Source organism: Grampus griseus (genome assembly GCF_964374135.1).
Source record: "Grampus griseus genome assembly, chromosome: 2".
Taxonomy (NCBI): domain Eukaryota; kingdom Metazoa; phylum Chordata; class Mammalia; order Artiodactyla; family Delphinidae; genus Grampus; species Grampus griseus.
In genome coordinates, this window is record NC_139018.1 from 124602381 (window position 1) to 124614361 (window position 11981).

An 11981-nucleotide genomic window follows, 5' to 3' on the forward strand; every position below is an offset into this window, starting at 1 on the left:
CACAGGGGTGACCACGGTGCTGACTATGACGACCCTCAGCATCAGTGCCCGGAACTCTCTGCCCAAAGTGGCTTATGCGACGGCCATGGACTGGTTCATAGCCGTGTGCTACGCTTTTGTGTTCTCTGCGCTGATCGAGTTTGCCACCGTCAACTATTTCACAAAGAGAGGCTGGGCCTGGGATGGCAAAAAAGCCTTGGAAGCAGCCAAGATCAAGGTACTGACTTCATTTTCCTCCATACTCCAGAGAAAATGTGCCTGATTTTATGTCCAAGTATAAGACCAGGTGTTTGTTTTCCCTACATCCCTCCCCCTGAAAAATGATTTCTTCCCTTATACTCAAGGTCCTTACAAAGTCTTATAACAGGTCTTGTTTTACCTTTATTTTGAATCACCAGCTTCATTCAAGGGAAAGGTCTGATATCAGGCCTATTACTTTTGCTAAAGTACCTTCTGTCTGTTCAGGGACTATTTATCCAGTTTTGAATGGTACAGTCAATTCTTCTGCTCACTCTTGCCACTTCACCATGCAGCGTGTCTTCTGCAAGGTGGCTTGAAGGTCATGAAGGGAGCATTCGAATTATTGGGAGCGACACAACAGGCAAACACACCCAATTCCACTGATGAGATGATTTGTCTTGCTTAAATGATGCACGTGAGTTATTGTGGGAAGCATTTCTCTATTCAAAGCAATTACGTGCTGAGTATTTAGAGGGAGGTCGGTGCCTGAATCTAAAAAATATTTGAAGAAAAAAGGTTGCACAACATTCCAACCTGAACCAGATCCTTGGGGAAAAGAAAATAACATACATGGAATAGAAAATAAATAGCACATGGTAAAGTGCTAAGTATGCCACATTTAAAACAAACAAGTCCTTTGCTCTGAGAGAGGAACAGGCCAGACTTATCAGGGTAGACTTGAAAATGAAACTTCATCTGTCCTTTGGAAATCATCATGAAGGGAGTCTGGAAGGCCCTACCGGAGACTGTGCCCCAAACCCATGACTACACCAGGATACTCTGCTGCTGCTGAGGGCACTCAGCTGTGTGCACCCATGGCCCCTCAGGGAAGAAGGGAAGCAGGGAGATGCCTGGGGAGGGCCTTGACAAGCAGGAATCTCATGAGGGGGTGTGTTTTGGGGGATGATGGGGGACAGGAGTGAGCTGACAGCAGCAGGCGATTGGTGGGAAGCTGAGAAAACATGGCAGAGGCAGGGCGTCTTCAGAATGTGGGAATTCTGGACTGAAGTGTCCCAACAGACAGAACCATGGAGGATGTTTGTTGGGGGACATGGAGTCTGGAGAGAGGGGCTTCCCGACACCCAACACTGTGTTGCCAGGAAGTAAATGTTTGCTACAGGCCTGGAGACAGCCTCCCTGAGCCTGAGCGGGCAGCCGCCTGGGAGGTGCTGCAGGAATTGAGGCCATCAGGCTCGTGTCTGTGAGTCTAGGAGGAAGGTGGAACCCAGGGGCAATGGAGAGTCCTTGAAGGTTGTCGAATGGGCTGTCATCATCATCGGCCACCTCGCTTGCTCACACTCAGCCTCAGTGTCCTTATTACTCATCACAGATCTGAATGCAGACCTGGAGGGAGAGGAGGACATGGAGGTAACTGGCTCATGTAATCTCAGATTAGCACTGATCTCCTAGAAGACTAGGTGTTGTCCCCCAAGGCTGTGGTGCTGGGGATACCATCCCTTAGGCCAGTGGAGGCATCGAGGCATCTGCAGGTATCGCGGCAGGCAAGTCATACTGTTACACACGGTGGTGAGCATGAATAAGTAAGTATAGCGTTACTGGCTTTTACTTAGAAGTGGAGAAAATTTGAACACCAGACTGTGTTCACCATCATTACCTGTTGGGATCTTCAGAGTTGGGAATGCAAGATGGTTTTTAGGGGTGGACACCTGTGAAAGGACAGAGGAAGGAGTTGAAGTTGACCGTGTAGGGAGCTGTCTGCCCTCAGCTGGGCAGCAAGTCGTCCCGGAAGGAGGACAGAGGCACATCTCTGGACCACTGTGGCCACCCTGAGTCCTGTTTGAAACACCCACTTCTGAGACCCATCATTCTCTCCTCCAGTGTCTGCTCTGTCCTGGTTACACCCAGAGACAAAGGCCGTGCAAACCACTGAGGTAGCTAGTCCATCATGCTGATGGGCTTCTTCTGGCAGACGAGTAGGGGTGTGTGCATGGCACCATGGGGGCTGCAAAGAACCGTACCATTTCTGAGGAGTGGCCCACAGACCCTGCTCTGCTCTGACGCTGTGGTCACCCTCACTGTGGCCCCGGGGTCATTGTGCTCCCTGCATCTGGGTACATATGCACTCTTATTCCACCTCACTTTTCACTGCTTCTTCTTGCTCCTTCTCCATGCACTTCCTCTCTGCTTTTCATCTTTCACATATTTTTTAACATCTTTATTGGAGTATAATTGCTTTACAATGGTGTGTTAGTTTCTGTTTCATAACAAAGTGAATCAGTTATACATATACATGTATCCCCATATCTCTTCCCCCTTGCGTCTCGCTCCCTCCCACCCTCCCTATTGCACCCCTCTAGGCGGTCACAAAGCACCGAGCTGATCTCCCTGTGCTATGCAGCTGCTTCCCACTAGCTATCTATTTTATGTTTGGTAGTGTATATATGTCCATGCCACTCTCTCACTTTGTCACAGCTTACCCTTCCCCCTCCCCATATCCTCAAGTCCATTCTCTAGTAGGTCTGTGTCTTTATTCCTGTCTTAACCCTAGGATCTTCATGACATTTTTTTTTCTTAAATTCCATATATATGTGTTAGCATATGGTACTTGTTTTTCTCCTTCTGACTTACTTCACTCTGTATGACAGACTCTAGGTCCATCCACCTCACTACAAATAACTCAATTTCGTTTATTTTTATAGCTGAGTAATATTCCATTGTATATATGTGCCACATCTTCTTTATCCATTCATCTGTTGATGGGCACTTATGTTGCTTCCATGTCCTGGCTATTGTAAATAGAGCTGCAATGAACATTTTGGTACATGACTCTTTTCGAATTATGGTTTTCTCAGGGTATATGCCCAGTAGTGGGATTGCTGGGTCGTATGATAGTTCTATTTGTAGTTTTTTAAGGAACCTCCATAGTCTCTGTATCAATTTACATTCCCACCAACAGTGCAAGAGGGTTCCCTTTTCTCCACACCCTATCCAGCATTTATTGTTTCTAGATTTTTTGAGGATGGCCATTCTGACCGGTGTGAGATGATATCTCATTGTAGTTTTGATTTGCATTTCTCTAATGATTAATGATGTTGAGCATTCTTTCATGTGTTTCTTGGTAATCTGTATATCTTCTTTGGAGAAATGTCTACTTCGGTCTTCTGCCCATTTTTGGATTGGGTTGTTTGTTTTTTTGATATTGAGCTGCATGAGCTGGTTGTAAATTTTGAGATTAATCCTTTGTCAGTTGCTTCATTTGCAAATATATTCTCCCATTCCCAGGGTTGTCTTTTGGTCTTGTTTATGTTTTCCTTGGCTGTGCAAAAGGCTTTAAGTTTCATTGAGTTCCATTACTCTAGGAGGTGGGTCAAAGTGGACCTTGCTGTGATTTACGTCGTAAAGTGTTCTGCCTATGTTTTCCTCTAAGAGTTTGATAGTGTCTGGCCTTATATTTAGGTCTTTAATCCACTTTGAGTTCATTTTTGTGTATAGTGTTAGGGAGTGTTCTAATTTCATTCTTTTACATGTAGCTGTCCAGTTTTCCCAGCACCACTTATTGAAGAGACTGTCTTTTCTCCACTGTATATTCTTGCCTCATTTATCAAAGATAAGGTGACCATATGTGTGTGGGTTTATCTCTGGGCTATCTATCTTGTTCCATTGATCTATCTTTCTATTTTTGTGCCAGTACCATACTGTCTTGATTACTGTAGCTTTGTAGTATAGTCGGAAGTCAGGGAGCCTGATTCCTCAAGCTCCGTTTTTCTTTCTCAAGATTGCTTTGGCTATAAGGGGTCTTTTGTGTTTCCATACAAATTGTGAATTTTTTTGTTCTAGCTCTTTGAAAAATGGCAGTGGTAGTTTGATAGGGATTGCATTGAATCTGTAGATTGCTTTGGGCAGTATAGTCATTGTCACAATGTTGATTCTGCCAATCCAAGAACGTGGTATATCTCTCCATCTATTTGTATCATCTTTAATGTCTTTCATCAGTGTCTTATAGTTTTCTGCATACAGGTCTTTTTTCTCCTTATGAAGATTTACTCCTAGGTATTTTATTCTTTTTGTTGCAATGGTAAATGGGAGTGTCTCCTTAATTTCTCTTTCAGATTTTTCATCATTAGTGTATAAGAATGCAAGAGATTTCTGTGCATTAATTTTGTACCCTGCTACTTTACCAAATACATTGATTAGCTCTAGTAGTTTTCTGGTAGCATCTTTAGGATTCTCTGTGTATAGTATCATGTCATCTGCAAACAGTGACAGCTTTACTTCTTCTTGCCGATTTGGATTCCTTTTATTTCCTTTTCTTCTCTGATTGTTGTGGCTAAAACTTCCAAAACTATGTTGAATAATAGTGGTGAGAGTGGGCAACCTTTTCTTTTTCCTGATCTTAGTGGAAATGGTTTCAGTTTTTCACCTTTGAGGATGATGCTGGCTGTGGGTTTGTCATGTATGGGCTTTATTATGTTGAGGTAAGTTCTCTCTATGACTACTTTCTGGAGGGTTTTTATCAAAAATGGCGTTGAATTTTGTTGAAAGCTTTCTCTGCATCTATTGAGATGATCATATATTTTTCCCCCTCAGTTTGTTAACATGGTGTATCACATTGACTGATTTGCGTATATTGAAGAATCCTTGCATTCCTAGGATAAATCCCACTTGATCATGGTGTATGATCCTTTTAATGTGCTGTTGGATTCTGTTTGCTAGTATTTTGTTGAGGATTTTTGCATCTATGTTCATCAGTGATATTGGCCTGTAGTTTTCTTTCTTTATGACAGCTTTGTCTGCTTTTGATATCAGGGTGATGGTGGCCTCGTAGAATGAGTTTGGGAGTGTTCGTCCCTCTGCTATATTTTGGAAGAGTTTGAGAAGGATAGGTGTTAGCTCTTCCCTAAATGTTTGATAGAATTTGCCTGTGAAGCCATCTGGTCCTGGGCTTTTGTTTGTTGGAATATTTTTAATCACAGTTTCAATTTCAGTGCTTGAGTTTGCTCTGTTCATATTTTCTATTTCTTCCTGGTTCAGTCTCAGAAGGCTGTGCATTTCTAAGAATTTTTCTATTTCTTCCAGGTTGTCCATTTTATTGGCATATATTTGCTTGTAGTAATCTCTCGTGATCCTTTGTATTTCTGCAGTGTCAGTTGTTATTTCTCCTTTTCCATTTCTAATTCTATTGATTTGAGTCTTCTTCCTTTTTATCTTGATGAGTCTGGCTAATGGTTTATCAATTTTATTTATCTTCTCAAAGAACCAGCATTTAGTTTTATTGATCTTTGCTATCATTTCCTTCATTTATTTCTGATCTGATCTTTATGATTTCTTTCCTTCTGCTAACTTTGGGGTTTTTTTGTTCTTCTTTCTCTAATTACTTTTGGTGTAAGTTTAGGTTGTTTATTTGAGATGCTTCTTGTTTCTTAAGGTAGGATTGTATTGCTATAAACCTCCCTTTAGATCTGCTTTTGCTGCATCCCATATGTTTTGGGTCGTCGTGTTTTCATTGTTATTTGTTTCTAGGTATTTTTTGATTTCCTTTTTAATTTCTTCATGGTCACTTCTTTATTAAGTAATGTATTGTTTAGCATCCATGTGTTTGTACTTTTTACAGATTTTTTCCTGTAATTGCTATCTCATAGCGTCTCATAGTGTTGTGGTTGGAAAAGATAATTGATACGATTTCAGTTTTCTTAAATTTACTGAGGCTTGATTTGTGACCCAGTACAAGTACTATCCTGGAGCATGTTCCATGACGACTTGAGAAGAAAGTGTATTCTGTTGTTTTTGGATGGAGTGTTCTATAAATATCAATTAAGTCCATCTTGTTTAATGTATCATTTAAAGTTTGTGTTTCCCTTATTCATTTTCATTTTGGATGATCTGTCCATTGGTGAAAGTGGGGTGTTAAAGTCCCCTACTATGAATGCGTTACTGTCGATTTCCCCTTTTATGGCTGTTAGCATTTGCGTTATGTACTGAGGTGCTCCTCTGTTGGGTACATAAATATTTACTATTGTTATATCTTCTTCTTGGATCGATCCCTTGATCATTATGTAGTGTCCTTCTTTGTCTCTTGTAATAGTCTTTATTTTAAAGTCTATTTTGTCTAATATGAGAATGGCTACTCCAGCTTTCTTTTGATTTCCATTTGAATGGAATATCTTTTTTCATCACCTCACTTTCAGTCTGAATGTGTCCCTGGGCCTGACGTGGGTCTCTTGTAGCCAGCATATATATGGGTGTTGTTTTGGTATCCATTCAGCCAGTCTATGTCTTTTGGTTGGAGCATTTAATCCATTTACACTTACGGTAATTATTGATATGTATGTTCCTATTACCATTTTCTTAGTTGTTTTGGGCTTGTTATTGTAGGTCTTTTCCTTCTCTTGTGTTTCCTGCCTAGAGAAGTTCCTTTAGCATTTGTCATAAAGCTGGTTTGGTGGTGCTGAATTCTTTTAGCTTTTGCTTGTCTGTAAAAGTTTTAATTTCTCTGTCAAATCTGAATGAGATCCTTGCTGGGTAGAGTAATCTTGGTTGTAGATTTTTTCCCCTTCATTACTGTAAATATGTCCTGCCACTCCCTTCTGGCTTGCAGAGTTTCTGCTGAAAGATCAGCTGTTAACCTTATGGGGATTCCCTTAGATGTTATTTGTTGTTTTTCCCTTGCTGACTTTTAATATTTTTTCTTTGTATTTAATTTTTGATAGTTTGATTAATATGTATCTTGGCATGTTTCTCCTTTGATTTATCCTGTATGGGACTCTCCTTGCTTCCTGGTCTTTAACTATTTCAGTTCCCGTATTAGGGAAGTTTTCAACTATAATCTCTTCAAATATTTTCTCAGTCCCTTTCATTTTCTCTTCTTCTTCTGGGACCCCTACAATTAGAATATTGGTGCGTTTAATTTTGTCCCAGAGGTCTCTGAGACGGTCCTCAATTCTTTTCATTCTTTTTTATTTATTCTGCTCTGCTGTAGTTATTTCCACTATTTTATCTACCACTTATCCGTTTTTCTGCCTCAGTTATTCTGCTATTGATCCCTTCTAGAGAATTTTTAATTTCATTTTTTGTGTTGTTTATCACTGTTTGTTTGCTCTCTAGGTCTTCTAGGTTCTTGTTAAACATTTCTTGTATTTTCTCCATTCTATTTCCAAGATTTTGTATCATCTTTACTATCATTATTCTGAATTCTTTTTCAGGTAGCCTGCCTATTTCCTCTTAATTTGTTAAGTCTGGTGGGTTTTTGCCTTGCTCCTTCATTTGCTGTGTTTCTCTGTCTTCTCATTTTGGTTAACTTACTGTGTTTGGGGTCTCCTTTTGCAGGCTGCAGGTTCATAGTTCCTGTTGTTTTTGGCGTTTGTCCCCAGTGGCTAAGGTTGGTTCAGTGGTTTGTGTAAGCTTCCGGGTGGAGGTGACTAGTGCCTGTGTTCTGGTGGATGAGGCTGGATCTTGTCTTTCTGGTGGGCAGGTCCATGACTGGTGGTGTGTTTTGGCATGTCTGTGGCCTTATTATGATTTTAGGTGGCCTCTCAGCTAATGGATTGGGTTGTGTTCCTTTCTTGCTAGGTGTTTGGCGTAGGGTGTCCAGCACTGTAGCTTGCGGTCGTTGAGTGGAGCTGGGTCTTGGTGTTAAGATGGAGATCTCTGGGAGATTTTTGCCGTTTGATATTACGTGGAGCTGGGAGGTCTCTTGTGGACCAATGTCCTGAACTTGGCTCTCCCACCTCAGAGGCACAGCCCTGATGTCTGGCTGGAGCACCAGAAGCCTGTCATCCACACGGCTCATAATAAAAGGGAGACAAAACAGAAAGAAAGAAAGAAGATAAAATATAATAAAATGAAATTTAAAAGTTATTAAAATAAAAAACAAGTATTAAAAACATTTTTAAAGTAATTTAAAAAAAGAAAGAAAGAAGGCGGAGAGCAACCAAACCAAAAAAACAAATCCACCAATGATAACAAGTGCTAAAAACTATACTTAAAAAAAAAAAACGGACAGACAGAGCCCTAGGACAAATGGTAAAAGCAAAGCTATACGGACATAATCACACACAGAAGCATACACAGACACATTCACAAAAAGAGAAAAAGGGAAAAAAATATATACATTTTTGCTCCCAATGTCCACCTCCTCAATTTGGGATGATTCATTGTGTATTCAGTTATTCCACAGATGCAGGGCACATCAAGTTGATTGTGGGGATATAATCCGCTGCTCCTGAGGCTGCTGGGAGAGATTTTCCTTTCTCTTCTTTGTTCTCACAGCTCTTGGGTTTCAGCTTTGCATTTGCCCCGCCTCTGCATGTTGGTCGCCTGAGGGTGTCTGTTCCCCGCCCAGACAGGACTGGGTTAAAGGAGCAGCTAATTAGGGGGCTCTGGCTCACTTAGGCTGGGGGGAGGGAGGGACACGGATGCGGGGCGAGACTGCGGTGGCAGAGGCCGGCGTGATGTTGCAACAGCCTGAGGTGCGCCGTGCGTTCTCCTGGGGAAATTGTCCCTGGATCACGGGACCCTGGCAGTGGTGGGCTGCACAGGCTCCCAGGAGGGGCGGTGTAGATAGTGACCTGTGCTCACACACAGGCTTCTTGGTGGCAGCAGCAGCGGCCTTAGCATCTCATGCCCGTCTCCGGGGTCCACGCTGATAGCTGCGGCTCGCATCCGTCTTGAGCTCCTTTAAGCTGTGCTCTTAATCCCCTCTCCTCGCGCACCAGGAAATAGAGAGGCAAGAAAAAGTCTCTTGCCTCTTTGGCTGGTCCTGACTTTTTCCTGGACTTCCTCCCGGCTAGCCGTGGGGCACTAGCCCCTTCAGGCAGTGTTCACACCGCCAGTCCTCTCCCTGCGCTCCTACCGAAGCCCGAGCCTCAGCTCCCAGCCCTCGCCCACCCCGGCGGCTGAGCAGACAAGCCTCTCGGGCTGGTGAGTGCTGGTCGGCACCTATCCCCTGTGCGGGAATCTCTCCGCTTTGCCCTCTGCACCCCTGTTGCTGCACTGTCCTCCGTGGCTCCGAAGCTTCCCCCCTCCACCACACGCAGTCACCGCCCACAAAGGGGCTTCCTAGTGTGTGGAAACCTTTCCTCCTTCACAGCTCCCTCCCACTGGTGCAGGTCCCATCCCTATTCTTTTGTCGCTGTTTTTATCTTTTTTCTTTTGCCCTACCCAGGTACGTGGGGAGTTTCTTGCCTTTTGGGAGGTCTGAGGTCTTCTGCCAGCATTCAGTAGGTGTCCTGTAGGAGTTGTTTTACATGTAGATGTATTTCTGATGTACTTGTGGGGAGTAAGGTGATCTCCACGTCTTAGTCTTCCGCCATCTTGAAGCTCCCTCCCACATATTTTTAATGGTTAATATATTTTCTTTCTTTTTTTAAAAAACCATAGTTACTGGGCTGTGTATTACATTTCCCAATCTTATTTATCTTACAACTGGAAGTTTTTACCTTTTGACCACCTTCACCCATTTTGCTCCCTGCCCCCTGCCCTCTGGTGACCAACAATCTGCTCTCTGTATCTATGAGTTCAGCTTTTTTTTGTTTTTTTGTTTGGATTCCACATATAAGTGAAATCATATGGTATTTGTCTTTCTCTGTCTGACTTATTTCACTTAGCACAATGCTCTCAAGGTCCTTCCCTGTTGGAAATGGCAGGATTTTCTTCCTTTTTTATGGCTGAATACTATTCCATTGTGTTCCAATGTGTATTCTATTGTATGTATACATACACACACACACACACACACACACACACACACCACATTTTGTTTAACCATCGACTGGCAGACACATTGTTACCATATTTTTGCTATTGTGAATAATGTTGCTATGAGCAATGGGATGCAGATCTGTTTTTCAGATAGTGATATATCTTCTTTAATTATTCTTTGGTTTTCCAAATTTAATTTAATGAGATTATGTTACTTTGGTAAAGGAACAGAATTTTTCCCAACATTCTATCATGCAAATTTTCAAACATACAGAAATGTTGAAGAACTACAAAATGAAAACCTGTCTACTATTAACATTTTACTGAGCTTGTGTCATCACCACCCATCTATCATTTATCTATCTATCTACGTTACCTAAAATCTGTCTATCCATTCATCCATCCACCCATCCTCAATCCATCTGTCAATACATCGTATTTTTTGATGTATTTCAAAGTAAATAGTACATTTCCCACTAATACTTCAGTAAGCATGTCACTAACTAGAGTTCAATATTTGTTTACTGTTTGATTCTTTTGAAGCAAAATTTACATAGTATGAAATGCACAAATGTTAAGGGTACTTTTGCTGAGGTTTGATGAACATGTTCACCAGTAAACCCAAATCCCTATCAAGATAGAGAACATTGCCAGCACTCCAGAAAGGTCACCATGCCCCTTCCCAGTCCATTCCTGGTCCCACCACAACAAAGGTAACCACTATTCCGAATTTTTCTACCATAAAGTATTTTGCCTGTTCTAGAATTTCACATCCAAGACTGGCCATGTGGGGTTCTAGGCTTAGAAGTCTGTGGAAGGCTGCCCTCTGCCAGAGCTAAGCTGATACCCTCTCTGTCTCTGTCTTTATGTCTGTTTCTGTCTCTCTCTTTTGAGAGATAAACCTTCAGAACCTTTAGAAGTGAACTGACAGCTGCCTGCAAACGTCATGCCCTTAAATTTTTTATATTTTGCAGAAAAAGGAGCGTGAACTTACACTAAATAAATCAACAAATGCTTATACTACTGGGAAGATGACCCACCCCCCAAACATCCCAAAGGAGCAGACCCCTTCAGGGACCTCAAATGCCTCTTCAGCCTCAGTAAAACCTGAAGACAAGACTTCTGAAAACAAAAAGACTTACAACAGCATCAGCAAGATAGACAAAATGTCCCGAATTATATTCCCAGTCCTGTTTGGCACTTTCAACCTAGTTTACTGGGCAACATATTTGAATAGGGAGCCAGTGATTAAAGGGGCTACCTCTCCAAAATGAGCTGCCATGCTCCCAAACTCCAAGACAGCCATACGTTCAGTGACGGGCACCAAGGAGAGGTTGAGCTTGGGGGACCTCCCTTTTTTGGGCACTATCTTTCAGGAAATTTTTGCATGTTTAATAATATGTACAAATAATATTGCCTTGATGTTTCTATATATAATGTCAGATGTTTCAAAGATGTCACGTTGATAAATCAAGCCACTTTCTAGAAAAACAGGAGACAATGGCTCTGATACTCAGATGCTCAGTATCTTACATTGATAGTTTACAAACAAGTATATTTTTAACTGTTCCAAGTGTTACCTAACAATGTTTTTTATACTTTGAATGTCATTTCATACAAATTTTCCCAGCAAATAAATATTTTAGGAAATACTCCATGATTACTACTTGACCAACTCTCACAAGAAACAAATATCACAAAGAGCACATTTTTCATTGAAAAAGAAACTGTGGGCATTTATGTACAAAACTAATTGCCTTTGATAATTCTTACTGTTCTGAAATTAAAAGTACTGCATGATCTTATGTTAAGAAATAGAATAAACAAATATTTATGCAGACATTTAATAACAGAAATATATGATATGTTAGATTAACAGATACAATGTTTCCCCAAGGAAAAATTTAACTGCTTAAAAATAGTTTTTGTGGGGGAGGTGGGAATGAAACTTACTTCTCTCCCTCCGACTCCCCCCACTAACTGAACAATGACCAAGAAAGAAAAGATCTTAAAACAAAAAGTAGTGTGATGACAGTCTTGGCATTTGGCCTGAGCATCCACTGTCTGAAACACTGACCACACCT

At 41.6% G+C, this 11981-nt stretch overlaps 1 protein-coding gene across 2 annotated transcripts in view; it reads left to right on the forward strand.

Annotated features, from left to right (window-relative positions):
• GABRA5 (gamma-aminobutyric acid type A receptor subunit alpha5) overlaps window positions 1–11171 on the forward strand; it is a gene marked incomplete at its 3' end in the record, with an annotated part of 101548 nt that extends 90377 nt beyond the window's left edge. For both annotated transcript variants that reach the window (XM_082648555.1, XM_082648556.1), the window contains exons 9-10: window positions 6–217; window positions 10872–11171. In XM_082648555.1, the coding sequence (XP_082504681.1) occupies window positions 6–217; window positions 10872–11171 (512 nt within the window). The remainder of the gene's footprint in view (window positions 1–5; window positions 218–10871) is intronic.
• Window positions 11172–11981: the final 810 nt, after the last annotated feature.